The following is a 22,803-nucleotide window of genomic DNA, read 5'->3' as shown; positions in this document are numbered from 1 at the left end:
ACTATAAAACGAAAACACATATTGAAAGGGATCGCTTTTAGAGACAGGGCTACAGAGCTGAAGGCAGAGTAGTCAGAAGGAAAGGGCAGTATAAAACTTGAAGGAAATTGCTCACTTGCTTCCGTGACTTCTCTTTTATCCTGACAATGCCTCTGGCATTTATTCTGTCAGGTTCAGTGTATGTCCCTGAGGCCCAGGACAAGTCTCACCTAGCAAGGACAACTCAATCATATTGTCTAGATTCTCTTTACTTAGATAAGAAAAGAGACGGTAACAATTTTGGAAAGATTTTTTTTGAACACTAAGCAGTAAGAAGAGAAGTTTCACCTTAGCCTCCAGTTATCCAGATAGTACAGTAAGCCATGCATTCCAGTCACCTAAGCTCATAGTGGGCTAGCAGTAAGCTGTACATTTGCTGGATGACCCCTTTCCTGGATCTAATCTCATGGGAGTTATCAAGTATGCTCACTAAAAACTTTCTAGAGATTCAAATGAAATTTAAAGGAAAACAAAGTGGCTCTGACTTTGTGTGTGTGTGTGTGAAAAGAGAGCTTCTTTTCTTCATCCAAGTCGACCCTGCTACAGTGGAATGACTAAACTTGCAGATGACTCTATTCCCTTCTGCAGTGTTCCCATTTATTTCAGTTTGCATTCAAATAGATTTGGGGGTTTTGTTTTGCTTTGCTTTGCTTTGGTTTTGGTGAGACTTTGGTAATGACCAAAGGCTATGGGCATGCACTAGAATTGGACTGGACTTATCCCTGGGGATTAGCCAAACTCAGAGGTATAATAATTGATTAATATCTTGCTCAGGTAGAACAATATCTTGATCTGGAATGATCTTCTCCACTGCTTTGTCAAGAGGAAATTCAATTGCTGGCGCTCTTTCCATCTAGGTGGGAGAAATAGAAAACAGTAAACATGCTTTCTCTACCCAGCCCCTTCCACAGGATTTTAATATGACTGATTCTACCCTCCACACATTATTTCTCCTATGAGCAAGGAGTAAATAGTTAAACTTTCCTGGACCCTTAAATGAATAAATATTATCACATTTGTCAGGTTTGCATGAATAAGGACGTACTTTTCACAAATACTGGACAAATATATGGACTTTTAAAAAATTTACTAATGAATAATTTGACTATGTGGAACATGGAATGCTTTCCTCTATAGAAACCATCACACACACACACACACACACACACACACACACATACACACACACACACACACACACACACACACCTGGGTGCTCAGATTCTGAGCCAGTCTGAAAAGTTTGATTCAATCTGCATGGACCTCTAATCCAACTATCTTTCTAAAAGCAGAAGGATAAGAAGATTTCATTCCATTTCCATTCTTTAAGTCTAAAGTATCCTCAAGGGAAAAGTTTTTAAAAGGTGGAGTATAAACTGATTTCCTCACTTCTATACCCATTTCACCAATCTCCCAGAAAGCCACTGTTCTGTTGTTCTCCCAAACCTGCCTCTGTGACTCTGTTCTTCAAAACTGCCAACTTCCTCAATTCTCCCTGTCCTCATCAAAATGAAACTGTCACATCCTCCTAAATATAGAGTTCAGTTCATCTTCATTATGATAGGTATGGGCAATTCACTCCTTTTTCCTCTGTAAAAGGCACATTCAGCCTCATATTCACCACAGTTGGTGAAACTTAGGAAGTGTAAGGAAGGGAAGTGAAAAAATTGGTTTGGGATGTCATGAATATTTAGGAATATAAGCTAAATCTACTGGATCAACAATATGTCCTTGCCTATCAGGCAGCCCCGGGAACCAGTCTACTGAAGTTTTGTCATCTTACATAACATCTTTCCTTCTTCAGTGTCTGACTGATCACACAAGGCTTGATAAAAGTTTGCTTTCCTCATCAGTGCTAGTGATGTTGGCAGCAGGTCAGAACACTCATAGGTATTATGGGTCCTTTGTACATTGGTTCTATTTCAATAAGAATCAGCCTATAAATTCACAGAAATTTGCAAACATTCTAGAATAAGTTGTCTCATCGGGTGGCGTTAATATAGGGCATTTAATGAGAAATAAATGAGGTACCTGGGAATTCTTGGGTTTAGGTTAAGCCTTCTGAAATTTGTCAAGGGTATTGCTCTTTCTAGAGACTTTGTATGTGTGTGTGTGATTTTCACAGGCCACCAAGGTCAGAATGTTCAATTAACATAATTAAAGCACAAATACAAATGAAGCCAGGATCAGAAGTTGAATCCCTTCCTGGGCCAATGGTTTCAATTTTTCATATAGCCACAATCTGGCTAGCCGCCAAGGATCCAGAGTTTTGTATATAACCTAAACTACGTCTATCTGAGGCCAGAACAGCACCACCAAGCACACAGCCAATGGTGGCGAGTCAGTTGCACTATGCCCTGAGGCAAAGTCCAACGCATTGTTAGAAATAGGTGGGCTCTTCTTTAGTGTGCTTGGGGGTTAAACCAAAAAAAAAAAAAGAGTTTCCAAACTCTTTCTGGCAGTAAAAGGGAGGAAGGTGAAGGGGAGGGGGGCCAGAGAAAGAGTAAGGGAGCAAAGGAGAGACTGAATCTGCGACTGTTGGTGTCCTTGTTCCCTAACCCATAGGAAAGAATGTTTCAGAAGTTGGATGACTGTGTCTCCCAGCTGCTTATCTGCTTATGCTGGTCAGCAGGAAATAACAGAGCCAGACCCCAGGTGGCAGTGAATCAGGAGGTGGTACTGAAAGGCCACGAGCAGCTGCTTGTGAAGTAGAACAGTTTGACTAGTATATATTACTTGTGATTGTTGGGAAAACAAAGATATATTATGGATTTTTTTAAGTGACAGAAACACTCATGGAATGTTGACAGAGTGCAGATGTTAGTATAAGAATAGGCGTTACATGGGTGCCTTTTGTAGATTTTACTAGAATTGTGATTATTTTGGACCATGCTAGAAAGCAAGAGATCAGGAGTGTTTTCCTCAGAAATCTTTTGATAGCCTTAGACTTTGGTGACTTCATAGAAACACACGGAGAAGGCAATGGGTTTCAGGGGCAAAGTCTCTTTCCACAAAGGACAGAATAAGAAATCAATATGTAGAAAATAAGGCATGAAGGAGATGGCTCAATCAGTAAACTGCTTGTCATTCAAGCAGGAGGACCTGAGTTCAAGTCTCCATTACTGATGTAAAAGGCTAAGTGCAATAGCATGCACCTATAATCACAATGCTGGAAAAATAGAAACAGGAGACTTCCTGGTGCTTGCTGGACAGCCAGTCTAGCTGAATTGGCAAGCTTGAGGTTCAGTGAGAGACCTTGTCACAAAACAGAAAGTGAAGAGCAACTGAAGAAGACAGCCAACGTCAACCATCAACCATTGGCCTCCACACGCATGCATGTGCATGGGTACCTGCATACTTACACAGAAGCACATATACAAAAACAATAAAAGAAAAGATACTGAAAGGAATAATAAGAAAGCAGTGGATCCCTCAGATATAATTATGTGGTCGTAACCATTTCGCTGTTGCTCCTACAAAGTCATCTCATCTTAACAGGGGAAAGGGAATGAGACTTATCCTGAATCCAGGTCAATGAACAGGTACTCTTAACCTGCTTAGCAATTCCACCCATGGAAAAGATTCAGCAGGGCTTCCAAAGGAGATGACATAAGTATCCCCTTCAATATAGCCATGCCAATGTATCCCATAAAAGCGAGGATATTGCTGTACTGCCTAGGTAGATGTAAATCTCTACAGAACTGCAATGACTAACCACATGGCCCAGGTGCTCAACAATGGGAAGCAGGTGCACCTGACTGATAACTGGATAAAAAGGCCATAGTTGTTAACATTTGAGCATGTTATCAAGGTAGAAGACAAAGGGCTCTCTTAGGCCACAACAGCCAATAACCTTCAAGTATAACCCATTCTGCAACAGGCTTCTCCACAGCAAGGTTTTCTGTTCAACTCAGTGGAGCTTGAATGTTAACCAGCTATACTATCTTCTGCCAAAAAAAAAAAAAAAAAAAAAAAAGCAAAGTCTGACACTGGCAAACATGCCAAAGGGAGCCCTAGCTTGGAAAATCTGGCAAACTCTTGTTCCCTGTTTCCCCCACAGGTTACCTTATGGCTTAATTCGCACCAACTGCCTTTCTGCTTTTCTTCTTTGGAATGCTGCAATCTCTGCTGGTTGCAAGCCATGGCCCACTTGTCTGTAGGGCAGGAGATACCAAAATAGGTATAATGAGAGTATGCCAGAGTGGGACATAGGAAAACTGATCAGGTGACTAAGTATGAATTCCACTTACCCATCCTTACCCACTGGTGGGGGTACGGGAAGAGGTTTGGTGAAACCTTTCTTTCCAATAAGCCAGAAGGTCTCCTCTGTGCCTTTGCCCTTATTGAAAAACATAGAAAATCTTAACCATGTAACAGCCATTTTTTTCTAAAAGCATCCTTTGGTCAGTAGGGTACAAGCATTCATTGAAGCTCGGAAATAGTCTCTGTTCTCCTGCTGTCAACATTGCTTGTACCTACATTTCTATGTGGCTTCCTTCCATATGCACCTGAGGTGAGATGAGCTCTAGATTCAAAGTGAACATGTGGAGCTGCTATCACTCAGATATTCTTTGTGCTCACCAGTAGGCAGCTCCATCTTCAGCAACATGTGGTTTTGTTTTGTTTTGTTTTGTTTTGTTTTGTTTTGTTTTGTTTTACTTCAAAGCAAGCAAGCACTGAATGGTCAGCTGGAGGTGCTGTTTATTGTTTTGGTCCTGGTCTTTTGGCATTAAGCAAGCCACTGTGTTTTCTGCCTAGACTACATGCATGCAGAGTCTACTACTTCTCCCTATGCTCCACAATCCATCAACTAGTGTAAGACCGCAGAAGAGAATCGAAATGTGATGCACAATCTTGCTTTTAAGCCTGGAGCATCTTGGTTGCTGTGAGAAGTCCGTATTTCTGAAGATTAATTTTTTTCCTTCTAAGTAGAGTAAGACCCCAAGGATGCCCCTATTTACAGGCATGTTGGTAAGCTGTCAAGAAGATGGGTCTTAGAAGAGAATGAACACAAACCTATGCTAATCACCACAGGACCATCTCTTTAATGACTCTGTATCCCCTCCCTCTATTCTTCTCCCCACTTTTATAGTAAACCTTTCTATTAGTATGCTTTCTCTTTCTTCCAATTCTTTTTTTTTTTCCTGTCTTCTCATTTACTCTAATTCATTCAGGAAAAAAAATGTTTAGACAGAAAGTCACATATATTCCTTCCTTAGTAATGATAATTGCCATATAAAAGTTAGCATATACAATTAAAGAGTCTTCAAGCAGATTTCAAACAAACTCTCCATGAGACAAGTAAGAAAAGGACACTACAGAGCCAAAGTTGTATTATATAACAACCAACTAACACTAACTTCCACATTGTAGGGCTGTTTGGTGGGCCTCTGTTTTCTGAAAAGGAAAAAATAGACAAGAATATATTCTATCACTCATTCCTTATTTACTGTATCCTTCCTATACCACAATTTTTATTAAAAAGATGGTTCTCTCCTCAAGCAGCTCACAGAATGGTTAACCAAAAACAACTACCAGGCCACCTTTCCTAAAACATTAAACACTACTTGTCTACTTCCTCTTTCCTCACTGTACTTAGTCAAATGTCTTGTAGAGCAGTTTCATTAATGGAAATTCCTAACCTTTGAGCACTTAGAATTCTTATGGTTCGTAGTGTTAGAATTCACATTTCGAGACGCAGCTCTTAGTCATATTTAACTGTTTCTCTTGAGATTGACAGGCCACTAGGACAGCACCGTAATTTCCAGAGAAACCTTTTGGATGCCAGCATTATGAAGAGATTTGGGTGGGTCCTGGGTCACTCGGGAATGCCCAAACTAATGCTTGCAAAAGAAGATGGAAGTGTTATAAGCTCAGGCAAGTTTCCAAGTCAAAGAATATGCAAAGGAGCTCCAGTGGTTCCCTGAGGTTTTGGAGCTCATCCAAGAAGATTCTTGGAAAATCCTGGCTCCCTGGTTAAATAGCCACTTCCACTATTCTGAAAACAAGGAGGGAGGCAAAACAAGTAGGACAACAACCAAAGCCAGAGGCAAACTCTCTCCTTCTAGACAGTCCCAGAGCATGTCCCTGAAAAGTAATAGCATGTTGCTTTGGCATGACATTTTAAAGATACTTGACATCTGCTGTCTTATTTGTTCTTTTCTTCTTCTTTCTTTCTTTCTTTCTTTCTTTCTTTCTTTCTTTCTTGTTCTTGTTCTTCTTGTTCTTGTTCTTGTTCTTCTTGTTCTTGTTCTTGTTCTTCTTCTTCTTCTTCTTCTTCTTCTTCTTCTTTCTCTCTCTCTCTCTCTCTCTCTCTCTCTCTCTCTCTCTCTCTCTCTCTCATTTCTAGATAAGATTTCTCTGTGTAACAGCCTTGGCTGTCCTAGAATCACTTTGTAGACCAGGCGGGACTCACAGAGATCCACCTGCCTCTGCTTCTGGAGTACTAGAATTAAAGGCATGCACCACCGCATTCAGTTTTGTTTTGTTTTGTTGTTTGTTTGTTAAGAGGGAGGTCTTATTTATTCTTTACAGAAGTCCTTGAAGATATTTTTATTATCAGTCTCATTCTACAACTTGGGACACTGAGATTCATGACATTAAATGGCTTGTTAGTAAGCAAGCATAACAGACTTTTGAACCCAAGCCTACCAGACTGAAATGATTTCTTCAATATAGTGCAGTCACAAGGCACACACATCTAGAGGCTGAAAGACAGCTCTTAGGACCATAAAAGTTGAGAGACTAATGGGCCTCCTAGTAATCTTAAGTAAGATAAACAGAAACACAGAGAGGATGAACTTACTTGTCTGATGTCATTGATAATTAGAGAACAGACCTTTTGGTTTTCATAAACTTAACAAATTAACATTATTTGTTTCTCTCCCTCCCCCACCCCTCTCGCTCTGTGTGTGTGTGCGTGTGTGTGTGTGTGTGTGTGTGTGTGTATGTGTGTGTGTGTATGTGTATGTGTGTGTGTTATTGGTTAAGATGAGTAAAAATTGTTAGAGAAGGAAAATCACAAAACAATACTATTATTTATGGACCAGAGAGCCAAATACTACTTAATCCTAGAAATCAGACACAAAGTCTAAAAGCGTCCACCTCTAGCAATGAAAACATATTTTGGCTGAGAAGAAGAGTTTAAGGGGAAAAAAGAGTTTAAGTGCATCTTTTCAGAATACAAGTTTATGTTTTTAAAAATCTCTGGGAAGTGGAACTGATGGGCTACAATGTATACAACAGCTCAGTCACAAGCTCCAAACTAGTCAAGAGAACTCAGCTGAGGGGAAGGTTAATAAAAATGACCTAAAGTCTTATATAGCCATGAGAAAGAAAATGCCTAAAAAGCAGATCTGCCTGGTTAGGCATTGGGAAACGTGTTGCCAGTATAATGCAGTAAGGGGTTAAGTGGGCATTGGGACAGCTCTCTAGCTTGGCCAAGCTTCTCATCTCTAAATGATTCCTTTCCCAAACGACCTCAGCTTTCCTCATATTGGAATGCTCACTATGAATAGCCCATGTAAGTGTTATATTCTATTCTCTTGCCCAATCTAAGCCACTACCTGGATTCCACTAAGGAAAACAATATAGGAAAAAATCCATCACTTCAGTGAAGGAAGTGGGGTAAGGGAAGAACATTGCTACTGGATCCAAAGGCAGATTACTGGAGAGACTTCAAGCACCAGGCAGCTGGAAGGAAAACATGCTTGTAGCTATCAAGTTTGAAATCACATCTGGCTGGCCATCACATGTGGTCTTTGTGCCCCAAACACTGGAGTAACTTTTCCTTGCAACAACAGAATGGATGAGGAGTGGAGAATTAAGACATTCTGAAATGGACTGGCTATTTATTTGGTCAGAGTGGGCATACATTACCTGTCTCCAATACAATAGAAACCTCCTTTGCCTGACTCCTGCAATACAATGTGCAATTTCTGACCCGTGGGGAAAGAGGTAGAATGAACAGAAAGAAACAGAAAAGGCTATCCTATGCTCCCTCTTCTCTTTGAATCTTCTCTTCTTCTTTCCTTTCCATATTCTTTCCTTTCCTCTGCTGTCCTTTTTTCCTCTTCACTCTCAACATCTCCCTCTTATGAGGCTCCTGCCACCCTAAAATCCAAGGTCCAATTCTTCCTCATGCTTGCTCTAACATCTTCCCAAATTCCCTGGAATTGGGGAACCTTAAGGATACGAAGGGCTCTTTTGAAGTTAAGCCTCATTTCCCATTTGTGTGCTTGAAACTTCTAAAGATGCAACTGCTCCTACCTAGAACCTGTAGGGCAATAAAAAAAACCGTAGGTCTAGAGCCATTTTTTTCTTCTTTTTCAGTCTCAAAAGTGAGGGCTCTTCAGTTCTTAGGCTTTTAGGTGAAATCTCTGTACCGAGAAATAGGGAGAAAAGTGCTTCAGGAAGCCAAGCTGCCTTTGTCCCTCGCTGCTGGGAAATGACAGACCAATACAGTCAAATCACAAAAGCCTTGAGCGATCTGATTTGCTGCCCAGGTAATAACCCTACCCCATCATGTCATTGTGTGAGTTCTCTGCAGAAGTGATAAAAAAGCCTCTGTCCCCTTAGAAGTGAGTCATCCCATCTGCCAGAAGATATTAAAGATGTATTGGAAGCACTGAACTAACATGAGGTAGAAAAGGGACAAATCAACTAGAGGTAGGCCTTCCTATCTTTAACTCCTTAAATCTAATTACACTTAAATCACCACCATTCAGGGAAAGCATGCCAATGACAGAAGCACATTCCACCGCCCTTACTACCCATCTTTGCTTTTCTCGTAGATAATCACTTAAAAATCATCTTCATTTACCGTGCTGTCATGGAAGCAAATCAGGCTTTTCAAGATTTGCCCTGATTCTACTAACAAATGACAATGTTAACCTGTAAAAAGGCTTTGCCTTTCTGGGTCTTGGTTCTTTTTCAGAAATAGAGAAAGTTAGAGTATCAGATCCCTGGAATCCTAGGCTCACAAGGCTAGAAGGAGATGAAGAAAATTCCGTGGAAATTCCAAAAGGGAGATTGGATTATCCTAGTGCCAAATTTCAGGTCAAGTAAGAGCCTCAGTAGACAGGAGATCTCATTAAACATGTGTCTTTCATATAAACAGACTCTGGCCCCATCCCCCACCCTTCTAGTACCCGTGGCCTTGGAGAAAGACCTGTATATATAGTTGGCCACTGAAAGTGAGAAAAGGGGCCACTGAAAGTGGACCACTAAAAAGTGAGAAAGGGTGGTCACTGAGTGAGCTAAGAGAAAATCTAAATTCACTGGTACTGTGACTATGTTCCAAAGTGCCAATGAGTAAATAAAATGGAAATTAGACAATCAAAATAATACCATAACTCGTTAGTAAACCAAGTTCTGGACAGTTCTTTTAGATAGAAAAATAGAATTTATAGTCTGAGGGGAGGGGGTGAATCAAAGATTTTCCATTGTCCCACACCCTATTTGAGGTTAATATTTCAAAAGGAAAAACAACGAAGCACAAAGAAACCTCAGCTGGAACTCGAGAATCTGCCCAAGTTGTAGCTCCAAGTCTCAGACTCCCAAGGGAGCTTTTTCAACAGACCATGACCTCTCGGGACGCAGGTTGTGTCCATGGGGTTTGATTCCTCAAACAAAAGGTCATGGTACCTTGAGCTCTGTTCTTCCACGAAGCTCTACTTCATAGCCTTCGCTCAGAGTTCGAAGAATTGTTACCGTGCTAAGACTGACATGAATTCGGTATGCTGTAAAAAAGAGGAGATGCATCACTTAGCTCCTTTCTCACTGGCAAAATCAATGAGACTTTAACAATGTAATGAATGTCCCCTGCTTCTGAGTATAGGGAGCTCTCAGAAAAGCCCCCCCAGGGGTGCGCTGAGAGGGGAGAAAGAAAGAGCTTTAGTACTAGTTGAATGGAAAGAGGAGAAGTGATGACCTCATCAGGCCCAAAGAAGGTGTTAGCAGTAGCACCCACCAGACTCCTAGACACTATCTCAGATGAAAGGTCATGCAATAGCAAGGTGTTAATTTAACTCAAAGGTTGAGAGGGAGAAAGCGGCAACCACCACTGTGCTCCCAGCTACAATATAACTTCTTCTGAGGGGAGTTCAGCTTCAGCAGCTTGTTGCGTGGGCTATTATTAAGGCTGAATTCTCCAGACCTATATAATTCTACTTCCCATTAAAAGGTGTCTTTGTCAGAACAGGTAAACTTATAGCCATCTCTTAATATGATCATATTTAAAATGTTGGTGAGAAATAGGCTTACTTCTTTCTGTCCATCAGTATTTTGTAAGCATCAGACAACCCTAACTTTTTTTAATGGTCAGTGAGTGCTCCAGATGGGCATGAATGTATTCAGTTCCAGGCTTGGATTTCAACATGTGATAGGAGCCTTACATTAGGGAGCTAGATCTTTCCAAATTCCTTTAGGACTGAAAACCAACCACTTTGCCCCCCTGAGATAAGGTCCTTGAGCTTTCTGACTGTCACTGTGTGACCTGACACCTTGTTGATATCTTGTCTTATGTTCTCCTATGTACTCGCAGAAGCTGTCCGTCTAGAAGGGACAATCTGAGGAGGGAGGCATGGCTGAAAAGAACAGGAAAGCATTATTGTGTATTTTCACAATGATTTTCCTTATCAGCTCAGTATCATTCGTTGTCTTTCTCATTGATGCACACTCATCTGCTCAGAAAAGGTTATCCTGTTCCTAAGAACCACATTTCTGACAAGCGTATCCATTGCACTGTGTGCCATCCCACTAGCCTTGAGTTTCAGGAAATCTTGAAGTAGGATGATCCTGCCTATGGGGCAGGGCATATATTTCAAAAGGCAGTTGATTCTAACCACTGTCTAGTTATGTAATAAGGAGGATCACTTGTAAGTCCCTAATCACTCCTATTCAAGAATCTCACTCTATTTAACTGGAAACAAAAGAGATACTGATGGAACCAATTTTTTTTTTAAATTAAGAAGCATGTTACATACTCCAGTGTCCCGTCCAACATGAGGTCAGAGGCTGCCTCTTAGCAGACCTTCACAGTGGTGGAGCTTACTGGCACATTCGGTTCCTAGTCATAAGCCTTCAGAAAAGCACCGGAAGCAGGTTCCGGCACACTAGATCATACAAGCATGCTTCCTTGTACTCCACACCTGCAAAGCCAGGGCTTACTAAATGCTTACTGTGGGTGATTCATTTTCTCTTCATGCCTGACCACTAGACAAGATGCTATCTAACTAAATCTCAGAATTCAATTGTTGCTCTCAGCTCTCTCTTTCCAAAGAGTAATGTGTGGAGTTTTCCCTAGTGCCGACCAGAATATGACTTCAGCCTTCTACAAGCTTACATCACTTGCAAGCATTGTGCCAAATCTGCATTGCAGTTCCATGATCATTTTCACTCTATCCTGGGTTGCACTTCAAGAGCAAAGTCATATGCAAAGTTATAGTCACTCATTGGTTCCTGGATGGCTTCTTCCATGGCCATTGCTGCAGGGTTTGAAAGACTTTCCCAGACGCCAGAACATTTATTCTGAAAACAGTTTCTAAGTTCCGTGATGTTTCTTAATCATGGCTGCACAGGCTAAATAGGCTAAGACTAGACCCATTGTACAAAGCTGTTTCTGTACATGAGTGATGTGAAATGGGGTCAGATAGGGTACCACCTGCTGTGCTACAGGCTACTGAATCCTCGGGGACTTGTTTCAGTATGTTGCTAAAGTTGAGGTGAAGATTGTCTTGCCTAGTAGTTTTCAGGGCCAGGGTTATTGATGATTTAAATGATTTATTTCTCTCACTTAAAAACAAAAGGTCCATGAAAACTATACATAGGGTGGTTTAATGCTATTCTATATGTATTTCTTATAATAGGGTGGAAATTTTGGTTTGCTGAGCCATGGTAGAAATGAAAAGACACAGTGTGATGCTGACTATCTCAGCAAAAGTAGTGGCAACCAAGAAACGGTTGATAAAGCGTCTCACCCATAACGAACAAATGGAAGAATAATTTGTACAGCTTTATTTGCAAATAGAGGAGGAGGAGGAAGTAGGATCTTTGCTACTATGAATGTTTTAGAGAGAAGCTAAGGATTTTATGTACAGGCAGGTTGAGATTAATTATTTTGGAATCTCAAGCTCCTTAGATTGAAGGATTATCACTGGCTAAGTTCTAGGGGCTTATTTGATAAACCAGGAACTCCTGGGGTCCTAACTAGTTCAAAAATTGGACTCAAGCAGCCATAAGGAGCAACCAGCTAGGAAGCAGCTGGCTCATGGGCCTCCACAAACTAGGTGAAAACTGAAAATGTCAATCTCTTACCTAGTTCTCTTCTCTACATGAATCCCTCACACCTACTGAGCTGGCCAATTCTTTCTTTTGCCCAAAAGACTTTTTGAAGTTGTTTTGATCAAATTAACTGGATTTTTCAGTGGCCCTTAGCTACAGCTTTATTTCTAGAACAAGATAGCTACATGTTCAGCCCAACATCACCCCCTACTGGTTTGTTATTAGACACCAGGGAAATGTGTGATAGCCCTTAATTTTCTTGAATTACCTTGTCTTTTTCTTAAAAACACTAAAACAATGAATACCCCGTTTTCTTTCCCCTCTCCTGAAGAATCACTTTCACAATTGGAAGATGGCCCCACCCCAGTCATCTACAGATACTCACGTAGCCCTGTTGATTCCATTCGGGAAGCTGTATTCACAGTGTCTCCAAACAAGCAGTATCTGGGCATGGTGAGGCCCACCACTCCAGCAACAACAGGTCCTATTGAACAGCAGGAGAGTGGGACTGGAGTCAACAGGTGTGTATTCAGTGTTAATAGAAGAGCCGTGCAAGCAGAGTGGGAGTGGCCTGGTAGAAGTGCCAACGCTTCCATCAAACTGCTCAAAAAATCTAAAGGAAGACTGATGACTGAATAATGAACTCTGATCTACAGGGGGCGGGGAAGCAAATTTACTATTCTCTAGACATGAGTACCTTTTTTATTTATACCTCTATTCTAATAACAATTCTACTCAAGATGTCACTGTCTGTCAACACGGACAAAGAAACATCAACATCAAACCAGAGAAGCCTAAACAAGGACTCAGAATCCAAACAGGTTTGCTGCAAGAGGGGAAATGTGACTGTTTCTTGTGCCTTAGGGGTAGAAGAAAGAATCTCATAAGTCTATCTCTCAACTGTAATAACAAAGAAAAGTATTGTTCAGACAATCAAAAAATGTGTAAACAAGTAGAGCTGACTTTCCATTATCTGTCGTAGGGGTGTGGAAGAGCGGTGTGCAGAGATAATCTAAAATTATTTCCCATTTGTCCTTACAGGAATTCTTGTTCTTACACTATTATTGCTGTGTTACATGTTCAAGATAACTGGGAAAAAAACTTCAGGAGGCAAACAGAAAAATGAGTTTAACAGTCTACAGAAAGTCCCACATCTTTATCTTTGTTATTTTTGCTTTTTCTATGTTTAAATTTTTCAGCCTTTTTTTTTCACCAGTCTGTTGTAAATAAGAACAAATTAGAACTGAAACTATGTTTCTTTTCCTTTTAATTCACTTCTTTCTCATTCAGTGGCATCTAGTTGGGTACCATGGCAGGCACTATGGGAAGTCAAAAATAAATAATGTGTGATCTAAATTATATCAGTTCTTCAAATCTAGGTGAAGAGAACAGACTACCAAGCAGGAGGATAGCAAGCAATGGTGTATGGCAATGGGGCTGGGGCCAAGAAATTGTACAGACAGAATTGGAGTATTTTAGAAAATGCAGAGTACTTATTAGGACCTGACTCAGTGAAGAAGGTTCCTGTAGGCAAGCTTTTCCCAGATTCTTGGAAGGTGACTAGGATTCAGTAACAGAAGAAAGAGACAGAAATCAAAGGCTTGTGATTTGGATTTCAGCATGTATGGACTTCTGGGAAGCTTGTAGAAAAAACATTCTACCAGTTCAGGCATCTGGGGAGAGATTATAGATCCGATTGGGTTAGATGAGTTGTACAAAATAAAGTCCTTGGCCCATTAGAGAATGGTGAGCAAAGGTTATTATATAAAGAATATTCTTTATCTTTTTTCCTCTCAACTCAGTGTTTTAGGTGCATTGAAGGGGGCAGATGACTCTATAGAAAAGCCACTAGACATCTGGTGTGCTAGAAACAAACACAAGGCATTGGAAAGGAAGGTGGAAGGTGGAGGGGAGGCAGCCAAAATGGAAACCTAAAAGACAGACCTTATGTAAAGAGAACTAATAGAACTGTTGGCTGTCTGATTGATTATGATGACTAAGTTGGCACAGCACTCTAAGTTTCTGTGCAGTCATCAAAAAAGACAGTTTGAAACTATAACTATGTTATATTTGAAATAATTAGTATAACAAACAGGGGACTTTTCCTTGGAGAAACAGTGAGCAGCTGCTATATGGTAAGCATTCGATGTGAAAATATGAATAGGATATAGTTCTGCTGCCAAAGAGCTTAAAATCTAACGGAAGCACAACGAAGACAACATGGGTTGTGCTGATTGCCATGGGAAGGCTGAAAGGAGAGAAGCAAGTAAAGAAGCAAAATGACGCTCCTACAATCTAGGAAGGAGATTCTGGTGGCCTAGACTTGGGCAGCCACTGTCAAAGTGACACAAGATGGTCTTACAAAATATTTGAAAGTATTAAAAAGTTTAAAAACTAATAGTTGGAGCTGGCCAGATGGTTCTGAAGGCAAAGGCACTTGCCACCAAGTCTGACAACCTGAGTTTGAGTTCCATGATTGAAGGAGAAAACTAAGCACTGTAAATTGTCCTCTGACCTTGACGCAAGTACTGTGACATAAACATGTACACAGTAAAATAAACTAACTAGTAGTTGCCTTAATATTAAAGGCGAGAGGGAGGGAGGAGTCAAAAATAGCTTCATAGATGATAACCAGGTCATTTGCAGTAACACTAAATGAAATTTAAACCACAAAAGAGGACGTTTGTATGGAAAGAAAATAATTCTGTTTTAAACAGTGGAGTCTGAGGACCAAATAAAATACTCAGGTGGAAATGTCATCAGGAAGTCTGACACATATAGGTGAAGCCAAAGGGGCAAGATGGCTCAGAAGTTAAGAGCACTGACTGCTCTTCCAGAGGTCCTAAATTCAATTCCCAACAACCACATGGTGGCTCACAACCATCTATAAGGTAATCTAATGCCCTCTTCTGGTGTTCAGATGTCCATGCAGGCAGAACACTGCATACATAATAAATAAATAAACCTTTTTAAAAAATGAAGTAATGCAATTGTATTTTAAGTTTTAAAAATATGTTTATAAAAAATAAATAGCCTGCAGTGCCCAGCATGTACATAGTAGTGAAATAGAAAAGATATGGGGATGGAGTGGGGCATGACAACATTTATTCGAGGTTGGGTGAGTACAAGAGGAAAATGCTTTTGATTGATTGATTGATTACATTATCTTAAGGACAACAAAGACTTGGTGATCTTGTAGCGCAGTGAAACATAGAAATGATGGTGCAGAAAGGTTGGCTGCAGCATCTGTGCTGTAGAGCAGGGCCTGCTGCCCAGTGCAGTGCTGTAGGTGGAGGAGAGAGGGAAAACTGGATAGGCAGAAAGATGTGAAGCATTGCTGGACACCAGGATAATGCAGCTGTCCAGAAGCAGAGGCTGTATATATATATATCCTTCCTCTTCTAAGTCTTCATTTAGGCATGTGGAAAATGGTTTCTCTTGCTTTCACTAGCTTCTGTTACCTGAGTGCAGGCCTATTCGTATTCGGACTGGCACTTCTGGCATATGTCGCATCTTAAAGGTGCCCACAGAGCTCAAGATATCCAGGGACATATTTGCAATCTCAGCAGCATGCCTACTGCCATTCCTCTTTGGGAGGCCTGAGGCCACCATGTAGGCATCTCCAATGGTCTCTACCTGGGAATTATTAAAAAGTAGGATTAACAAGCATGCAGCTTCATTATATTATTCCCCCCACACCCCCCGCCACAGGGTTTCAGGAGTATGATGGAAGCCACATATGTAAAGTGAGGAAGGCAGAGTAGGACTGTCAATAAGTTACAAGCCTGGCTATACATCAGAATCATTTAAGCAGCTCTGTTAAAATACTGATGTATAGATCTCACAAGCAGGGATTCCGAAGTAAGTATAGCTAATTCAAAGCCTATTGAATGAACCTAGGAAAATATGGAGTTTCAGCAAATTCCTTTATGAAGGAAAAGTGGCACTGCCCCTAGGATGTCCCTGGTAAATTATTCAGGCAAAATGTAACCAAGATACTGTCAGAGACAAAGCCTTTCTTTAGCTAATTTTAGGTAACAAGGCAGCCTTGGGGGAAGTAACAGGGAAAGGAAAAGAACAAGAAGAGTCTGGACCCTCTGATTTGCCATGATAATACGACAGTCAAATTCACAAACCTTTTGAGTATGAGAACTGGGTCTTTCCCTATCAATCATCTCCTCTCCTACTGCTATATCCTTGAGTGGCACTGACCCTGGCCTTTGACTATTCTGCAAGAAACAAGTCTCTGCTCCTTATCTTTCCCACAGAGTATGCTCACTCTTTTCACTAGCTTATACATGGAATTTTTTCAGGGAAATTCAAATCATAAGCAAACTGAAAAGGCTTCTATGAAGTGTGCCAGTCATGCTGGCCTACTTTGAGTTTGACTACAACTAAAAAAAATCAATGAAAATTTCAAGACATACTGCCTTGAGTGTAATCTCAGCTTCACCACTTACACTCATAGAGCAAGTCACTTAATCCCTCTTTGCTCCATCCAGTATGCCCCTCTTTAGAATAAGATAATGCCAATGCCTACATCATATGATTTTTAGAACTAAACAACTTAATGTACATCAAAGTGCTTAAAATTGAGCAGGCAGATGATAACATATATTAAGTGCAAGCTATCACCACCACTACCAACAACAACACCATCAACATCAACAAAAAGTATGGTCCTGAAGCCAGTTCGGGATTATGGTTAGTATTCAGGTTCATAAAATGAAGTTCAAGATTCAGCAACAGGGCTCACATAGTGATTTTCTAAATAACAAATAATAATGGACATTTGACCCTCTAGAACTTTTACTTCTGTGTGCTTCCTTTCCATCTCTCAGCTCTGATATGGGTTAGAAGGAAGATTCTTGCTCTCAAATTGACATGACAGATTGACCAAAAGAAGGAAGGGTTACAATGCAGATGTTATTTGCATATGGTAAGTAAGTGGTTGGCTATTATCAGAGCATGGTAGCTGACCATTAGTTCTGATAAGTTGTCACCTCCAGAGACCCCAATGCTATAAGTGAGGACATTAAAAGAACACAAAACCTGGCACAGATGAACATTAATGTGTAGAGAGAGGGCTATGAGGAATTATGGGGTGCATCCATCAAAGAATACTTCAAGGGAAGCAAAGCATCTGGGTGAGGTGAGGCAATGGAAAAAGTGGGAGCTCAAACAAATCACCAATGCCTGCAGTAGACTTCTCACATCCATTTTAGATTATCAAGTTCCAGGGGAGGTGATTCCAGTTTTATGGATAAGGAAAATGAAAATAACCACAGGCTTGGTGACTCACTGATGGTTCAATTTTTATTTCCTTTGCACTGAGTTGTTATTAATAAACAAGCTTGAAGATTTAGATTCCATTTTTGGATTCTGAGAGCCCTGTTCCATCTTAAAACCATCCCACTAACTATATTACAGCCAAGAAGTACCAAAATAGCTAATGGCCTCATCCCCAGGACCCCCAATGATTGCCTGAGCAGAATCAACAGGATTGATTAAACTAGTGGCTGGGTTACTGCACGTGCTGACTCATCTTTGATTTTAGTTGCAACTGAATTAGCTTTCAGTGATTTGTTTTTCTCTCCGGGCTGCTTGAATTCAACAAGTTAAGACAGGTGCCTGATTCCATAGATTTTTTTTTTCCTCCACAGTAGTTTCCATGCGCATTTCTTGATTAGTTTGCAGGTCCTGCTGATTGACAGGTATGATGTCTATTTCTGAACCCTATTTAGATTATATAGTTTAGCCGTAAGGGTCTCTACCTGACTGTTCTGAGATAAATACACTGCCCATGTGTCATTTGAAAGCTGGAACATTTGAGACTACTGTGACAGATTCAATAAATGAAGTGACTCATTCTCCAGCTTTTGCATGGTTCCTGAGAAATAAGAGTCATCTAAACTTTGGGATACTTGAGGCATCCTTTTTTCCAATATGATGGGAATCCATGTTCCTGACAACATGGAAATGTCTCTACAGAAGTATGAGGTCTTTAGTCATTTTCTACCTAGAGACAATACATCACATATAAAGAATAACAGTAAAGAAGCATAGTGCCAAAATGGGTGAAAGGAGTCATTTGTTGTCTCCTCATAGTCTGCAACTTTTGATTTTTTTTTAAAAAAAAAGAGTAGAACTATGTTGGGAGGAAGGGACATGGTGAATAGTTACTTCCTCAAATCTTAGATGAATAGGTGTACTTTGGGTTATCCTGCATCAATCTCCAAAAGTCACATTTGTATAAAAATAATAACTAAGGAGAAGAGTAAAATTTTCATAGCATGTATTATATCAACATCACTTTTATCAAGATGCACTCTGTAGCATCCATCAAGTATAAGAAAATTTCCTATTTCTGTATCATTTTCATTACCCAGGACAACACTTTGTACATTGTGGAGAGTCATCCAATGAACTGCAATAGGTCTCCCCTAGAAAAGATCTCAAAAGAAGTCTTTCCAGTAATCTACTCCTTGTTTTAGACTTGTTCTATTTGACCTGTGTTCCCAACAGAATACTAATGGAAGGATGTATTAATTTAATTTTCATTCCTAAAAGACAACATTCTATAAAATTGCATGCTCCATTTTTGGAATACACATAGTAAAAAGTTTCATGCTAGAAAGCATTAGTCTGCTAATTAGCATACCTTATAGACGTCATGACTACCAATGATGGCATCAAAGAGTGTGTACAGGTCATTCAGAAGATCCACCACTTCAATGGGTTCACTCATGGCTGAGATCGTGGTGAAGCCCACAATGTCACTGAAGTACAAGGTGACCAAGTCAAATCCCTCTGGTTCAACTGTGCAGCCCTTTTTGAGGGATTCAGCAACTGATCTGAAAAATAGACACAGCTATCCCTAAGAAGAGATTAGCCACCTTATGTGCCCCACACTAAAGACAAATTCTCTAAAAATCATTGTCAGGGACATGATGAGAAAGAGTTTCACCTGGTTAAGTGATTAAATTGCTCACTTATTCAATAAGTATATATTGAGTACAAATGAGGTGTCAGGTGTTGGACCAGGTACTGGACTATAGCACTGAAAACGACGATCTGGTTTCTGTCTCCATGGAGTTTCTTCAGCTCCCTGGTTTCTACTTTATCCTCTCTCTTGGGAGAATGTTCCCAAGTGTTTAGTTTTCCATGAGACTAGATTCAGCATTTATCTCCTTGAAGACCATGTTACTTGGGGAGAAAATGGAAATTCTAGTCTCCAGTTAGGGAGAAAGTCCCCTGGAAATAGGCCTACTTCTTTACTATAGAAGCTCAAACAGCTGTGTGTTTTGTTTTGTTTTGTTTTGTTTTGTTTTGTTTTGTTTTGTTTTGTTTTAAATTGGCCACACTCTTGGCTCTGTCATGAAGTGACATGTAGAAAACCCAAGCCCCCCTAAGCTGAAATAACTATCATGTTCCACAGGAAGTAAAGAATTAAGATGCATGGTCTGGCTCCCTGTTTTCCAATTCTACTTTGATTTGAGGGTGTGATTCAAAGCCACTGGGAAGAGAGTGAGTGAAGGATAGGGGGAGGGAACAGTTAGCTGGTGAGTAACTTTCTTCTTCTTTAAAAAAAAAAAAGGAAACACACTGTTATAATGAGTCCTACTCCTCAGGTGTTCACACATACAGTGGTAGCATCTGTGTTAGAAGCTTTTCCGTTTTCTGTTTTTCAATTTCCAGTTCTTCAGTCCGTTCCCGGATCAAATCTTCCAAATTGCTGGAATACTGCTCCAACATCCGAAGCATGGAATCAATAATGTTAGTCTTTTTCCCTTTGTTGAAAGTTTTAAACTGAAAATAACCGAGAAAGAAGAGCCTATGACTGCTTGAACCCCAAACTCAGTAATGATGATGAGCAGGCCTCATCACAGATCTTTTTCCTCTGAAGTGCCACATCTGGAGAGATGAGCCCAGATATGAACAGGAAAGGTCAACATTCAGTCTCTTTGTCACACTGGCCCAGTCACAGAGCACTGTCCATCCCCTAGTCCCAAAACGTCCCCCTACTTCTTATGGTCCTTTCAAGTCTGAGGACAGGGGCTCAGAGCAAGCTCCTTTAGTTCTGAGATGCTGTAACAATAGTAGCCATTTTTGAGGAAACAGTGTTTGGTCTAGAGCCCAAGTGAATTGTAGGTAACACAAGAAGGAGAAAGGGAGCAGGATCTAATATTTTATCATTCAAGTTATCAACCTAAAAAAATCACCCTTTTCCTCAAATGATATCGTGTTGTCAAGGAGAGTTTTGACTATATAGAGTGCTCATATTTTAACATAGAAAAAATTTCCTCTACTTCTTAACATGAAGTCTAATACTAAATGATTCTATCTAGTACTGGCCTTTCATATAAGCCAGGGTCGTGTAGAAATTCAGGTAGTTTTGGCCTGTTTTCTTCCCTGATTCCTAAGAGGTAGCTGCTTGGTGGGAATGTTCAACATACCATCTTGGGACTGTGTCCATCTTTAAAGAACTTATTAGCATAAGCACTAGAGTCATGACTTGGTAGCTCCCTCCATGTTGTTTTGGATACCATAATCATAACCAGAAAAGACTGGTAGTGGCTTTGTTGAGTTGACTTTGAAGGTTCTGCCCAACAATCTTTGTACATAATGGTTACAAATGCTCTGCATAACACTCTTTGTGCCAAAGTGGACAAAAGGAACTTCCTTCTGAACTTGGTACACATCTATATGTTCACCAAGATCCTCACCAGCCAGTTTGGATCTGCTGGGCTCACCCTATAGCCTGACTTAGAAAAGTCATTCACCTCTTCACACTCAAGTTATATTAGAGGCAGGAAATGAGGAGGCTGCTCTGGTCATCAACAGAATAAACTTCCAGTAAAGTATCTCAGTGAGAGTAGCCCCAGTAATGTTTTGTTTGAAAGTCGCATGATGGGCACTGTTCCTGTCTATCAGCGACTTCTCCGCTGCCTTCTGAAATAACATCTCCAACATCAACACAAGGGCAAATGGCTTTTCCTCCTGCCGTATGGTAAGTTTTTAGAAATGTGACCTTTATGGTCCTTTGCTTTTTCCATACCACTGAACACCCACTAGAGTGTCCTCAAGTACTCCAGGCAGACTAATGGAAGTATTGTAAGCTGAAGGACACGGATGACTTCAAAAGCAGGACCCTCTCAGGCTTTCAGGCAGTCTTTCTCTTTTCTGCCTCAGATACCTGCCAGTCATAAAGTAACTCACTGTTGGACTTTAGCCAGGCTCAAACGCCTCTGTTCCAGAGCTGACACAGCACTCACAGAGAGCACCCGCGATTTCTGTATCAGGCAAGTCAAAGCTTAAACTGTGTGTGCCAGCAGAGGAACTTGTCTTTCCTTCCACCCTCTTCCTAGCTCAGACTCTAGGAAAAGTATCAACCTCTTTATAAATGCAGTATCTTAAGGGGAGGGTTATCACTTTCACAAACCTATTCTTTCTAGTAGATCCGGGAGCCTAAAAAGTCTTCTACTTTTGTGTTCCACTTGAACACCCTTTCAAACATGACAGATTTTTTCCTGACCCTACAAAAACAACCCAGCATCATCTAACCTTTAGAATCTAAGTAGTGTACTCCTCAGAGTTCCCTAGAAACTTTTAAAGAATCATGGCCATGTGAGTACCGCATGTGCTCATGAGCTTCACCTTCCCATAGTTGCAATGCTAATTCTTCCAAATGCCTGGTGGTTTAAATCCGTCATTGACATACATACGGCTCAGAGCAGAGTTTGGATGCCTCAGAGAAGACAGTTCAGGCACAGAAGAGCACCAGAACCAACCCTTGGCTTCAAAGAGGATATGCTGGCCATCTTCCAGCCTTGAGGACCTCAAAGCCAGTCCTGGACTGCTTTTTAAAGAGAGGAAAATGTCTCTTTTCCTTCGTAAGGGACCCCTTCCACAATATAAGGTCCCAGTGAGTTTAGCCTCAGGGTGGCTAACTACTGGGCAGTGGTAACACTAATAGATTTACCTGGTTAAATATTTCATCAAAAGTTGGTCGTTGTTCTGCAGCCTCGGCCCAGCAGTGCTTCATCAGTTGGAGACACTCTGGAGGGGCATACTCAGGAGAAACCACTGGTCTATACACAGGGGGAGGCTTTCTAAGTCTGTCTATGATTTCTGACAAGGGACAAGAAGAGAAAAGTCCGTGAATCATGCATGAGAAAAGCACAGGATTTAACAGGGAGCTGAGTTTCAGCCAAGAGAGGCCTTTGTTGGGAGAAAAACCTGAAGATACCTTCTCTTTGACCTTTACTTAGGTAGCTTTAATGTTGACTATGTCTCAGAGAAGGCCGTGTCAAATTTTTGGGAGCGGAGTGAGAAACTCATCAATTGCACTGTTAGTGGAATTGAGTCGCCGTTACCATGTTATCCTGCTTCTGCTAGGTTGTAGATGTGGCTTATCTGACACCAATTCCACTACTGCAACTTCAATACCTTATCTCTTTCAACTGCCCCCAACTCACCTAA

At 40.7% G+C, this 22,803-nt stretch overlaps 1 protein-coding gene across 5 annotated transcripts in view; it reads right to left on the bottom strand.

Moving 5' to 3' along the window:
• Positions 1-366: 366 nt before the first annotated feature.
• GUCY2F (guanylate cyclase 2F, retinal) overlaps positions 367-22,803 on the bottom strand; it is a 91,021-nt gene continuing 68,584 nt past the window's right edge. For all 5 annotated transcript variants that reach the window (XM_084790131.1, XM_084790133.1, XM_084790129.1 and 2 more), the window contains 9 exons: positions 22,304-22,452; positions 19,967-20,130; positions 18,983-19,175; positions 15,783-15,957; positions 12,707-12,805; positions 9,685-9,779; positions 4,290-4,378; positions 4,105-4,193; positions 367-892 (listed from right to left, as the gene is read on the bottom strand). In XM_084790131.1, coding sequence (XP_084646257.1) covers positions 4,106-4,193; positions 4,290-4,378; positions 9,685-9,779; positions 12,707-12,805; positions 15,783-15,957; positions 18,983-19,175; positions 19,967-20,130; positions 22,304-22,452 — 1,052 coding nt within the window. In that variant the 3' untranslated portion in view covers positions 367-892; position 4,105. The remainder of the gene's footprint in view (positions 893-4,104; positions 4,194-4,289; positions 4,379-9,684; positions 9,780-12,706; positions 12,806-15,782; positions 15,958-18,982; positions 19,176-19,966; positions 20,131-22,303; positions 22,453-22,803) is intronic.

The sequence above is a fragment of the Acomys minous genome, assembly GCF_964271855.1.
Source record: "Acomys minous genome assembly, chromosome: 7".
Lineage (NCBI taxonomy): Eukaryota > Metazoa > Chordata > Mammalia > Rodentia > Muridae > Acomys > Acomys minous.
Note: the sequence above shows the minus strand (reverse complement) of the source record. Positions and strands in the feature narration are given on the sequence as shown.